This window comes from Mesoplodon mirus (genome assembly GCF_964341445.2).
Source record: "Mesoplodon mirus genome assembly, chromosome: 12".
Lineage (NCBI taxonomy): Eukaryota > Metazoa > Chordata > Mammalia > Artiodactyla > Ziphiidae > Mesoplodon > Mesoplodon mirus.
The window spans coordinates 3,117,126-3,131,125 of record NC_138988.1 but is presented as its reverse complement, the minus strand read 5'-3'; the positions used below and the strand labels follow the sequence as shown (position 1 = coordinate 3,131,125).

At 58.9% G+C, this 14,000-nt stretch overlaps 1 protein-coding gene across 3 annotated transcripts in view; it reads right to left on the bottom strand.

Annotated features, from left to right (window-relative positions):
* Positions 1-14,000, bottom strand: part of FBLN2 (fibulin 2) — a 76,177-nt gene that overhangs the window by 48,860 nt on the left and 13,317 nt on the right. For all 3 annotated transcript variants that reach the window (XM_082637367.1, XM_082637368.1, XM_082637369.1), the window contains exon 2: positions 851-2,169. In XM_082637367.1, the coding sequence (XP_082493493.1) occupies positions 851-2,114 (1,264 nt within the window). In that variant the 5' untranslated portion in view covers positions 2,115-2,169. The remainder of the gene's footprint in view (positions 1-850; positions 2,170-14,000) is intronic.

Here is a 14,000-nt window from a genome sequence, read left to right as displayed (position 1 = left end):
TCTGCTCTGTCAGGTAAGGGCACAAAAAGCAGACAGCTCTGCAAACCAGGAAGCAGGCTCTCATCAGACAACCGATCTTAGACTTCCCGATGCCAGGGCTATGGGAAATAAACGTCTGCTGTTCAGCCACCCACTCTATGTATTTTTGTTACAGCAGCCAGAAGGGACAAGAAGAGGGTGAAGAAGAGAAGGCCTGGGAGGCCCCAGGGGCAGGCTGTGCAGGGCCTGAGGGCCCTGAGAGGACTTCAGTATCTACTCTGAGTAGGTGGGAGCCACAGCAGGTACTGAGCAGAGGAGGGACAGAAACCACTTGTATGTTAGCAGGACCCCTGGCAGGAAGCGGTGACAGACCCGGTACCGGGCTCTTGCAAGGAGCCCCCACAAGAGCCTGCATCCCTTCTGCTGCCATCGCAGAGGCCAAGAGCACAGCAGCCACGCCCAGAGGCTACTGTCAGGGAGGTGTGAGCAGGCAGCTGTATCAGGGTTGTGAGCTCCCACTTCCTGCCAGGGCACCCGTGGACCCCTCCGCAGGGGCCCCCCCAGCCCTGATAAGGTACATGTAAGAGGCCCTCGGCCATAGCCCTATCAGGTAGCCCAGCACCTACCGTGACAGGGACCCCACCCATCCACCCACCATGCTACCCCCAGAAGCTGAGCCAGGAGAAAGCTCCATCTCAGAGCCTCCAGCCCGGAGCTCTGGGGATGGTGCTGGCTGTCCCTGGCCTGGGCCCGCAGACCCAGCTTCCCCTGCTGCAGGCAGCTGTGCACAGACCTGGGCCAGGCTACGGAGCCCCAAGGCTGCCCCTCCCCTGGGATGAGTGGCCCTGGAGGAACCAGGAAACAGTCTTACCTGCAGGGTCACCTCTGGGGACAGAATGCACAGAGTTGGGGTCTGCGTCTTCCTCTGGCCGAGAACGGGGCAGACCGGGTGGCTGCTTGGGCACTTCCTGGGTGGGTGGCACGCGGGCCGCCTCCTGGTGAGGTGTGGTCAGGATGGCGTGGGTGCTGGGCTCTGCCGGGCCCTCCGGAGCGCTCTGCGTGGCCTGTGGTGGGAGGACACTGGCCGTGCTTGACGCTGGAATGGGCCCAGCTCCCTCCTGCCCGGCGCTGCGGGGGGTGGCCTGGGCGTCCGGGATGAGGTTCTCTTCGGGCCGTGCCCTGGCCTCTGCCGCCTCCTCTTGGACAGGGAGACCAGGGGCTGGACCTGCCGTGGACCGTCCATCCAGCCCCCTGGGGCCACCTGCTGCCGGCTGCTCCCTGACGGTCAATGCCTCTCTCTCCTCCTGTCTGTCCTCTGTCACTCTCCTGGCCTTGGCCTGCACGGGGGCTGGGGGACCCAGGGCGGCAGCTGCCGTGGGCCTGGGGAGGGCGGCCGGCCAGCGGGTGGCCTGGATGGCTGAAGGTGGCTGACCCCCAGCTCCCAGAGCAGCCGGGCCCCCGGCGCCCGCCTGGAGCTCGCCCTCCAGGGCCGCCGCGGCCTCCGCCTCGGCCACCTCCTGGTCGTAACTGTAGGGGTCTTCGTAGTGTCGCTCAGGGTCACCCTCCTCGGCGTCTGAGAAGTTTCCGGGGGCGGCGTCTCCGTGGCAGTCGGGGAGCCGGTAGCAGATGAGTTCGCCGCCGGCGTCGGGACAGTGGCAGGCCCGGCAGGGCGACAGGTGGACGGTGTGGCCGGCGGCGTACTTGCGGCCAGAGTGGACGCAGCCCACCTGGCCACACTGCGGGCAGCTGTCGGCCGCCACCACGGCCTCGATGCAGTTGGGCGGCAGCTCCGGGCACGGCATGAACTGGCAGCTGATCTTGCCACCGCCCGGCGGGCAGGAGCACTCGGTGCTGCCGAAGTCCACGAAGTAGGACTGGCCGGCGGGCACGCGGCCGCGCACGAAGCCGCCCTGCAGGCAGTCGTAGTACTGGTAGCCCTCGCAGGCGCAGCCCTGCTGCACGCACGTGGCGCAGCAGGCACCCGGCTCCAGCGCCTCCTCGATGCAGTTCTCCAGCGGGGGGCACTCGACGCCCGTGCAGTCCTGCCCCGGGACCGCCGTGCTGGGGCTTGGGCCCAGGGCCAGGGCCACGGCCACGGCCAGCCAGGCTCCCACAGGCTCCCCGAGTGGTGCCATGCCCTGCAGCCGGCCACGCGTTGCCTCCAGATCCACCGTTCTCTCTCACGAGGCCCTGGGGGAATCGGAAAGGACACAGATCAGCACCACGTGGCGGCCACAGGGGGACACGTGTGCACGGCTGGGCAGCCTCCCCACCTTCACTCACACACGTGCACTCGTCCTCACGTCCCTACGCACACGGTCCCACTCGCACCTGCTCACATGCACAGACAGGCACTGCCGTCGCTCACGTGTTGGCAGAGTCGCCAGCGTGGCCCTGCCCAGGGCCGCTGACCCCCACTCTCACCTGCCACCTGACACGTGTCCCTGGCTGGGACCCTCAGCCGATGGTCCCGCACACACTGACACTGTCACATGCATTCTCCAGGCACATGGCTGGCACGCCTGGGGCATCGGGGTCTCACGCCCTCCGTGGCAGGCACGCAGAGGCCTGGTTACAGCCCTCCAGGCACAGTTACACGCGCTGTCTCACCCACAGCCTCACCCACGTGCCGGGCGGGACACCACGGGTGGTCTCACACACACAGTCACCAGCACCCAAACAGTTTATCTCCCCCCGAAACCCAGCTTGATCCCCAGCCATGCACCCAGAGTCCCGTGGCTGCCAGCCAGAGGGCATGGCCAGGTGGACGCCGGGCAGGAACCAGGCCCTCCCAGGCCTCGGCACACAGCCAAGCCCCCTGCCATGGCCCTCGGACCCCAGGGCCCAGGAACACCCCCCAACAGATCCCCTTGCACTGCAAGTTACGCTGCAGGGGAGCCTCCTGCCAACCTCCTCAGATGCCTCAGCAAACAATACCACCGTCCCCAGAATTATCCTGGACACCCGCTGTCCCCCGCACGTGCGCGCATGCACACACACACACACACAAACACACACCAAGTCCCATCCATCCACTGAGCTGCGTGAACAGCTCTCCGCCCTCTGCCCACTTCTCTCCACCGCTGCAGCCCCGCCCCGGCTCGAGCTGTACTCCCATCTGCCCTGGAACACGCCTGCCACCTCCCTCCCCGCCATCCACTCCTGCCCTTTCTCTGCAAAGCTGCTGTGATCTGAAAGCAGCTGACCCCGATGTGCATGGCTTCCTGGCTTCCCAACCAGGAAGCAACAGTCTGGGTTCCCTGTGAGAGCCACCCTAACCCTCCCTCCAGGGGCCCTGGCATGACACTCCCGCAACCCCTCCTTGTTACCCTCTACAAGCCACTCGAATGTCACCTTCTCACCGCCCGCGCTCCTCCCCCCACCTCCATCCTCGCCAAAGTCGCCGGTCCCACAGCCCTGGGACCCGCGTGACTCGGGGCCAGGCCTGCACCCCCGGGCTGCATGCTCCTCAGTCACAGACAAGGGCTCCCTCTCCACCCATTCCCGGCCCCGAAGCTGCGCTATCATTTGCAGTCACTGCAATGACTGTCGGATTTAGAAAAAAAGACAATCAAGTGAGATCTCTACTATTTTAACTTTGTAAATTTCAAACCTAAAAAACAGAACAATAGGAACTTCTTTAAAGTCTTTAACAGAGAGGAGAAAGAAGCAACCCTTGTGCCGCCCACCTCCTGGCTGAGCTGCGGGGAGCATGACAGCACCGCAAGGACCCGGTCGGGTGGGGCAGTGACGGGGCGACTCAGCGGCCACGCAGCCGGAGAGGAGTTCTGCCTCCGAGGCCAGGCAGCCAGGATTGAGGGCACAGGCCCTCCAAGCCGGCACCCTCCGGAACTGGGGCTTACCAGCAAGTGAGGCAGACCCCATGGACATTCTGCCAGCACTGGCACTCTGGAGCGGGGAGCAACTCCAGAGGTTACTGAACACCAGGCAGTCATGAGGACAATGAAGACATCAATGAATGAAAGCCAGGAAATGGGATAGGAAGAGGCCGGGGTGTGGGAGAGCCGATTTTAGCCAGGGTGGTCAAGCAAGGCTTCTCGAAGGAAGTGGCATTTGAGCTGAGGCCCGAGCCAGTCGGTGGACACAGCCCCATGAACGTCTGGAGGCAAAGCATGTCAGGTGGCAGGAACAGCAAGTGCAAAGGGCCTGAGGCAGGACTGCACAAGGGAGGTGGGGAGCAGCAGGGGCCACTACAGTGGAACCAATGGGCAAGGGCCACTACAGCGGAACCAATGGGCAAGGGCCAGGGTGGTAATGCCCAGATAAGCCCTGGAGCCTGGACTGACCTGATGGGATGCTCTACTTAAAGGCTTCGTCTGCTGCTGTGCTGAGAATGGGAAGGTGGGCAAGAAATGGGCAGCGGGAGAGGACGTGGCAGGATGTGCTGACGGCCTGGGTGGGGGTGAGGAAGGGAGTCCAGGGTGAGCAGAAGTTTGGGCCTGAGCACCTGGAAGGATAGAGCTGGGGCTTCTTGAGGCAGTGAAAGCCGCGGAGGAGGGCCACAGGCCTGCATGGGAGATGGGCAGCCTGGTTTGGGCCTTGTCGAGCTTGAGAAGCCCAGAGATGGTCCAGGTGAGGATGGTAAGGGCGCCTCCAGGGACAAGAGCCTGTGCTGGGCGCGGAAAGAGGCCGGTGGGCGGTGTCTCTGGACAAGAGCTGACACGCACGTCCCCCCAAGCTGAACGGCCACCTCAGGAGGGTGGAGGGCCCCGTAGGACAGGGGCCCAAGATCCCCATGACAAACCATGGAAATGGGAGGGACGAAGGCCCTCCCTCCAGTCTGCCCTCAACAGTGTCATTTAAGAAAGAAGCTTCCTTACTCCATCCCCCCCACCCCAGCCCACCCCTGCCCCTCCTCATCACACACTCACAGGAACCCTGCATCCAGGAGGCAGTATATTCCCGCCACAGCCCACGCACGCCTCCCAGCGGGGCCTGGCCCTTGGACCCCCTACCGTCACAAACTGCCCACAACCATGTGAATCCAGATCTTGGGTGCACCCCAGGCCCGGAGGAAAGACAAAGAACATCAGCCCCCCGCTTGGTGTTTTCATTTGCTGTGCAACCCTGGGCAAGACCCTTGCCCCCTCTAAGCCTCGGCTCTGGATCTGTACACAGCGGAGAGGCCCTACCACGCCTTAGGTCATAGTTGGGGCCCATGGGCACTACCTAGCCCACGAATGCATTGTGTGTCCCACGCAGTGAGCTTTTTTTTTCAGTTTTATTTATTTTATTTATTTTTGGCTGCGTTGGGTCTCCGTTGCTGTGAGCGGGCTTTCTCTGGTTGCGGCGAGCGGGGGCTACTCTTCGTCCCGGTGCATGGGCTTCTCATTGCTGTGGCTTCTCTTGTTGCAGAGCACGGGCTCTAGGAGCACAGGCTTCAGTAGTTGTGGCGCACGGGCTCAGTAGTTGTGGTGCACGGGCTTAGTTGCTCTGCGACATGTGGGATATTCCCGGACCAGGGCTCGAACCCGTGTCCTCTGCATTGGCAGGCGGATTCTCAACCACTGTGCCACCACGGAAGTCCCCGACGCAGTGAGCTTTTAGTTTTCAATTAGGAACCAGCACTTACAGATTGGAAATGCTCACGTGAAAATTCCAGCTTCTTACTTCTCTGGAAAATTCCTGAGCCCCAGCCACCCTGAGGTGTCATGCAGCGTGTGGCCTCCTGGTTCCCCACAAAGCCTAGGCCACAGACTCTCTGCTCATTCACATGTGGCTGGACGTGCTTGAGCTCAGGGTCCCCCCAGGCTCACCTCTAAACTGGGAGCCCCATGGTCATTCCCACTGTGGTCTCCAGCTGGGAGAATGGAAGTCCGGGCCCCTGCATGCTGCTCAGAACCCCCGTCAGTCTGAAGGGGGTGTGCCCACCTTTGAGAGGGATGGGGCTGGCTGGAGTGTGTCCGCAGGAGGTGGCCCAGTGGCAGGGGCTGGGTGCCTTGGGGTGGCTGCCCTGGGGAAGAGCCGCCTCAGAGGCGCCTGGCACATCTCCACAGCTGCTCAGGACGGGTTATGGCCCCTCAGGTGTGTACGGAAGGTGGAGGGCAAGAGACTTCAGCTCCATGTAGGGAAAGCTTTCTCCAGGTCAGAGTCAGACCAGGCTGCAGGTGCGGAGGGAGCTCCCCGTCCCTGGAGACAAGCTAGCGGGGCTGGGAACACGCATATGAGTGAGAAGTAGGAGGGCACGATCTCTACATTGCTGGTTCTCAGATTCAAACACGCCCCTCCCGGGGGGGTCCAGCTGCTGTTTCCCACGGCCCCTGCAGGAAGTGGCCCCCTGAATGTGTGGCTTCTGCAAATCGGCCCCCTTCCAATCTGGAAAGAGGAATCACGAGGGGAGGGGCTGAAAAAGGGGTCCTGACCTCCCTGAAGTGGGGAGCCCCGGCAGGCAGACTGTGGTGACAAAGACCCCTGAGGCTGGGCCCGAGGCTGGGTCATGGGGCACACACTCCGAGGTAGGGGCTCATCGGGGACCCGGAAGACACAGAGAAAGACCCCCAGGATCGCCCGACACCCACAAATGAACGAAGCTGGGTAATGCACTCACGTTAACAAGACTACGATTGTTACAGTGCCAGCTGGCCTCCACGAGCCCTGGAGCGGACACCAGGAGAGGGGCACGTACACAAGCAGGCCACCCGTGCGTGCGGGGTGAGTGCCGAGCTCTTCTGCCCCGTGCATTTCCCTGAGAACTCTGCACCATATGGCCACTGGGTATTCGTCCAGTGGTGGAGGGGACACAGGACACGGGTGCAGGCCACTAGGCCGGTGACCGGCCCCCAGACCCACTCCCTGCCCTGCCCTTCTCCACCTGGCTCTGCACTGGCAGGGACAGGGGCGCTGCCCTCCTCAGACTGCGTTCCCGGGCTCCCGCAGTGCCCAGGGGCCACCACTGACAGGGGATCAGAGGGCAGGGGAGGGGTTGGGGTATTGGTTCCCCACCTCCCTTGCTCCTTCCCTCCAGAGCAGGGGTTTGGTGGTGGCTCCTTCCCCCTCCCCCGTGGCCACAGCTCCCGCTGGAACCCCACTAGCCTGCAGGAGGGCTCAGGTGAGGGCATGAACACATCCAGCCAACCCACAAGCCCATCCCCCCTTTGCTGCGACTGGCGGCGGGGGGCTGTAACCACAAACCAGTGAGACTCAGAATGGTGACCACTCTCACAGGGGACGCAGAGGGACGCCGACCTCCCCCCCCCACAGGAGCTGGCAGCTTCCGCCCTGGTCTCTGGAGTCCTGAGCCACCAGGAAAATGGGTGAGGACCCTGCCTGGGAGACCCTGCAAGCCCAGTGTCCACTCCCACTGGTCACACGCTGGCATGTGAATGAGGCCATTTCGGACACCCCCATCAGCCCGGAGACTAGTATAAATACCACCAGTGTCCCCAGCGATGCCACATGGAGCTGAGAGAAGGACCAGCCACACCTGCCTAAACCCCTGAGCAAATACACCGCTACCACCAGGTGTCGGGCCGCTGGTCATGCGGCAGCTGGACCCGCAAGCACTGGGACCCAAGTCAGCAGCCCCAGCAGAGAGTCCAGGGGGGACCTTCCAAAGGACAAAGGCCCCGAGTCCTCGGCACACAGCAAACGTGGGCAGAGGAGATGCTGTGCTGGGTTCACACTGGCCTGAGACGTGACAGCCACCGCGTGCAGGATTCCCGCTCGGACCTGGAGCGAACAGACAGCTGAGGGACACCGGGCTCCCCTGGGCTCCGAGATGGGCCACGGGCCAGGGGACATGAAGGAAGAGCATCATTCCATGAGCTCTGACAGCTGCAGATGGTGGTGTTTCTGAAAGACTGACACTCTGAGTACCACCAAGCCTGCGATGTGCCCTCACACACTCAGCACGAAACAAAGGCCACGCAGCCAACTGTGCCCAGCAGTGAAAGCCGGTGATGGGCGTCTGGGCACCCTCTCCAGGCTTCACACTCCATAACCAAGAGACGGAGACAACACGCCTTAGACGAGAAGGAAGATGGGAGCCCCCAACACCTCGCCGGGGTGCATCCAGCTCTGCGGGGCTGGAGCAGGCTCAAGGCAGGAGCGGGGAGGTGGCGGAGGCCCTGGCTGGCCAAACCCCTGCTAGGGTGGGGGCAGCGGGCTTCTCACGTAGTCCGGGGTCAGCTTCTCACAACCAGGATGTGGGGGGACGGAGCAGGGGCACACTCAGCAAGGGTCTCTTCCCGGGAGCGTCCAGGGAGACAGGAGGCTGAGGGCTCTGGGCAAGACACGTCCACTGTCCCGTATCCTCCCTCCCCCACCCCAGGGAGTCCGGGCAAGGGGGGCTGGCGATCAGAGCTGAACGCGCCTCTGCCGCCCTCACTACTACCCGCCCGCAAACACAGATACACGTCTCTACAGTAAATGACCCCGTCCTGATAAATGAACCTCAGTGGCCACCCACAGAAGGCCCCACATGCAAACTCTCCGAGTGGGTAAGGCCACCCTGGTGCCCCCCTCATGGCCCTGGGGCACTGACTGATCACCAGTGCCACCACTACCGAAAGTGGGGTCTGGCCTCATGTGACACCGAATCACAAGGTAAGGAAATTCTTCCTTTCTCCAGTTCTCTGAGCCTGCTGATTCTGACAAGAATAGGCTTGCCAGAGCTAGCAAATAAAAATACAAGACATGTAGTTACAGAGGAATTTCAGATAAACAGTGCATCATGATTTAGTATTAAGTATGTCCTGTGCAACATTTGGGAGATACTTATTCACCACTTCTCTGAAATTCCAATTTAACTGGGCATCCTACATCTTTACTGGGCAACCCCAGACAAGAACAAAGACTCAGGTTGGTGCTGGTGTGGTTTCAAAACATTAAAAATGTTTGCAGGGGATCTTTCTTTTAAACAAGAGGCAGCTACAGCCAAACACAGGTTCTCAAGCAGCTGGGGACGACAGAAGGGAAACAGACACTCAGGACCCTGCAGACACACCAGTTACAAGCTCGCGAGTAATCAGGACCACCTGGCCCGCCGGCCACCACCTCTCAGGGCACTGCCGCTCCCAGCTGCTCCCAGAAGCCTGCTCAGATGGCTGCCCGCTGCCCCCAAGTCCAGCCAGAGGGTAGTCACCAACCAGCCGCCTGGCCGTCTGTCTATGGAGTGTGTTTGGGGGCCCACACGGAACTTTTGAAATTAGTTGCTGTTATTAAAACATTGCAATGTTAATAATTTATAATCGATTTAAAGTCATAACACTTAAAATCAGAACCTTTTACACCAAAGTTGGATTCCCAACTTCTCTAGGAAAATTAGAAGCTGGGCCTGAGGGCGGGGTATCACTGGTCCAGGGCAGCTGGTCCACGCTCACTCTCCATCGGCATCACTGGGCTCCCCCGTTCCCCTCTATCTCTGGAACCCTCCTGGGCCTCTCCTGTCTACACAGAAAGGAGGGAGGCCCAGGGGAGGTAGGAGTTCCTGCTCCCCCTGGCCCAAAGCCACTGCCTGAACGGCCTGGTTTCCTGGGTTAGGACCTGTCTCTTCTGTAAGTGGCAGATACTGGGAATTGTGCCCCCTCCAAGGAGCCCGCTCCCACCCAGGTAGGCTCGAAGGTCAATCGTATCAGAATCCAGCGGCATCCCCACAGCCGCACAACCACGGGAGGGGACGCTCGAGTTAATTACACACTGTCTGAAGCCGGGACCTCCCAGAAGCAGAGCCTGAGATGGGGTTCTGAGCATGTGGTTTATTGGGAGAACCCCTGGGAGAAGAGAACGGGAGACAGGATGGGAAAGGTGTGGTCTCAGCTGAAGTCTGACACCAGCCAGATCCCACAGGAAGTTCTGCAACATGACTGGCACCCCAGGGCTCATCCCACTCAGGGACATCAGTGGGTCACTGGCCAAGGATGGCAGTGGGATGAAGTGGGGGATCACCTCCTGGGCCCATGCGGGGAACCAACACCTGTTGGCCAAGGGCGTCTGAAGAAGCGCGCAGGTGTAAGCCACCAGCAGCAGCTGGGGGACGAGTGCACCAGGAGGAGGGACCAGCCCGGGCAGCAGCGGGGCACAGGCTCTGCCACACACACACACACACACCCCTGCAAGAGCAGGTCAGAGAGTCTGCTCCTAGAAACGATCCCCAAACCTAGCTTTAATTTCAAATCTGGCTGAGATCACCGCAGGCTCAGAAAGGTAAGAAAGTAATGTACTAAAAATAGTATTGGCACTCCGATGTTCAAAGCGGCATTATTCACAGTGGCCAAAAGGCAGAGGTAACCCAAGTGTCCATCAACAGATAAATGGATAAACAAAATGCGGTCTCTCTACACAATGGAATATTACTCAGCCTTAAAAAGGACGTTCTGGGACTTCCCTGGTGGCACAGTGGTTAAGAATCCACCTGCCAATGCAGGGGACACAGGTTCAAGCCCTGGTCTGGGAAGATCCCACATGCCGTGGAGCAACGAAGCCCGTGCGCCACAACTACTGAGCCTGTGCTCCAGAGCCCGCAAGCCACAACTGCTGAGCCCGTGTGCCACAACTACTGAAGCGCGCACGCCTAGAGCCCGTGCTCCACAACAAGAGAAGCCACCACAATGAGAAGCCCACGCACCGCATCAAAGAGTAGCCCCCGCTCGCCGCAACTAGAGAAAGCCTGCGCGCAGCAACAAAGACCCAACACAGCCAAAACTAAATTAAAATTTCTAAAAAATGGCTAAGAGGGTCAGTTTTGTATGTATTTTACTACAGTAAAAAGTAATAAAACGTGCACTGTAGGGCTTCCCTGGTGGCGCAGTGGTTGAGAGTCCGCCTGCCGATACAGGGGACACGGGTTCGTGCCCCAGTCCAGGAGGATCCCACATGCCACGGAGTGGCTGGGCCCATGAGCCATGGCCACTGGGCCTGAGCGTCCAGAGCCTGTGCTCCGCAACGGGAGAGGCCACAACAGTGAGAGGCCCGCGTACCACACACACACACACACACACACACACACACACAAAAAAAACATGCACTGTGGAGCCAAAAGTGAGTAATCAAAGAGCAGAGGGAGGAAAGGAAAAACAGTGCTGCCCTGAGGACCCAACAGGAAACAAGAGCTGCCCCTGACACCTCCTCATCACGGTAAGCTTCCTGGCACCCAAGGCCAAAAGGGAAATTAGAGGATGACCTGGTGCTCCTTGTATGATAAGAGGAAGTCATCTAATTCACTGGGAAAAATAATAAACGTGTTCTTGGCACAGAAACTTAGGAGGGACTTTAGCTGTTGATCAGGTTCATATGAACTATCACTTCCTCAGCACTGACATGATGCCAAGCACTGGCCTGAGAGCTTCTAGGGATGCTGATTTCATTTAACCATGCTCTGCAGATAAGGAAACTCAGGCCCGGACAGGATAAATGACCTGCCCCCGGTCACACCATCAGTAAAAGGTGGTGCGCGGACACGAAGCCAGGTCTGCCTGGCCAGGGGAGCACAGCCAGAGTCCTTCAGTTTGTCGATATTCACTGCACACCTGCTACCTGCCCGTCCCCACAGCAGGTACTGCGATGTGGCGGTGAACAAGACCCATAGAGGCCCTCCCCCCGTGTGGCCAACATCCTGGTGAAGAGAAGAGACAAATAACAAGTAAGTAAGAAGACAGTAAGGAGGTTGTAAGGGACAGGGCCTGGGGCCCTCCCCTGTGGCCAGAAAGGGCAGAGAAGCCCTCATCGAGGAGGTGATGCTTCGGCTGAGACTTGCCTGGCGCAGATGCGGCGGCCGTGCAAAGATCTGGGAAAGGCATCCCAGGCAGAGGTAATAGCGTGGGCAAAGGCCCTGAGGCAGGAACCAGCTGGACCCACTGTGGCCGGCATACAAGGAACAAAGAAGGGAGTGGGAGGAGGTGAGGTGGGCAGCAAGAGGGAAAGGGGCGCGGGGCGTGAAAATTAAGGAAGGAGACAAGGTCAGAAGAGGACACTGGTCAGTCAGTCACCCACGCCCAGGGCCCCAGAGAATGGAGCAGTGTCTTGACTTAGTGGACACTGTTCCAATGGGGTGGGGGCGGTGCACCAATGGGCCACAGCATGCTGAGAAGTCCTCAGGAAGACGGAGGAAGATTCCAGCCCCAGGAAGCGCAGAGCTGGGTAACACCTTAACACCATGGAGGGAGTACGGCACCTGCGGGGGGCGGGGGGGGGGGGGGGAGATGCGGAAAAGACCTGCGGAGGGGGGAGGGTGCTGGGGTTAGGGCGATGGGGGAGCGGGTGTACGCTGACTTCCATGTACTTTTTGTATGTTTTTATATGTATTTTTTCACAAGAGCAGAGACTTTTAAAAGAAAAGAGCCTATTATAATAGTCCAGAAAAAGGAAACAGAGCAGAGGCCAGAGACTTCTTGGCAGAAGAAATGGATAGGAGGGGAGGGATATGAAAAACAATCACAAATCACCGAAAGAAAAATGATCAAGCCTGGCTTCCACCGTTAAACACTTATTTTCCTTCATTTCCTCATGGGCAAAAATCTCAATAATTGATGCCATCGTTTGCAAAACGACAAGTCTGGCCTGGGGAGAGCAGGCAAGGCTGAGGGCACAGGGGGCTGGCCTGAGACCCCCGAGGTGGGGGTGGGGGGCTGGGTCCAGAGCACAGGGACACCGGGTCTCAGGCCAACCCTGGGTGCAAAGTGCTGACAGCAGTCAGGTCCAGGTGGAATGCACAGAGGGTGCTGGGGGCCCGTGTCCTCACGCTCATGGGCCCCTGGGGACCCTCCATGGGTGAGCTCATGAAAACACTGGGAAAATCGGCCTTCCAGTACAACAGCCAGGTTTTGTTCCCTTCCCTTCCCTCTCTTAGCTAATAAAGAAAAAATAAGTAAAATGAATAAAAAGCTCCTTAAACCCTGGGTGAGAAGTGACCCTGCATATATAATCACTGATCTCATTATCAACATAAACAGGTGAAAAATTACACAGATGAATGTCCGTGACATAATCAACCTTTGAGAAAAGAAAATGTTGCTTTTGGCACAGGAGGGGGCTGATATTTTCCTTCCCCACAAGTCGTGACTCTGGAGAGGAAACGCTCTTTGGGCAAAGCGATGAGAAACCGTCCTGCCCGCAGCCAAGGCTGAGCTCACCGCTCTCCCCACCTGCGTCCCCAGTACCCTCCACCCGGCCCCAGACACGCATCCGGCTTGCCCGCAGTCCTGCCTGCCGAGGACTTCTCGTCTGATGTCCTCCCACCCTGTTCGAAATCCTGATGGCTCCGTACCACCTCTGGCCCTTGGGTAATCCACCCACGTCCACCAAAAAAGGAAAATGTGAACAAAGCTTAGTAGTGGACATGGGGTGGTTTCTCATCATCCATCGTACATTCACCCTCCTTCCAAGAAGGGCCCCTGGATTTCATTCTGGGGTCCACACTACTCAACTGTCAGGCCAATCCGTGTTTCTCATCCCTCTCGCAACAATGCCTAACTCAGGGATGGACACCAGGCCAACCAGAGCCCATGAGACCCAATTCAAGTGAGACATCAGGCAAATGGCCTCTTGTTCCCACTGTATCAGACAACAGATGATTTAACCTTGAGGGTCCCTGAAGCCATCTTGTTGTCAGGTGGAGACTGTCTGAGGCTGGAGTCAACTCAAAAAAAAAAAGGGAAAAGGAAAAGCCACGATAACAGAGTCACAGTGACAGCTGCTGAGATCCAGCCATACCTGATCCAGCCATACGTGAAGCTAATTGAAAAGCTGAACTTTGCAATGACAAAGTTGCTCAAGCAACTTTTTGCTCAAGCAACCATTTTGCTCAAGCTAACTTGGACCAGGTTTTCTGTCACTTGCAACCAAGATTCTTAACAGATATTTGGGCTTATATATAAAAAAAATTGTTGCCTGTCATTTTAGGGGTCTTACAGACTCCCTGGAACTCACTCATGGACCCCGGTTGAATACCCTTGGACCAAGGATAAAGTGAAAACCCCTAAGGGTGGCATTCTAAGTCCTTCACCATCTAGCTCCCACCTATCTTCCCCTCCCACCTTTTCTTTCCATTTCCCTCGGTCGCCCTC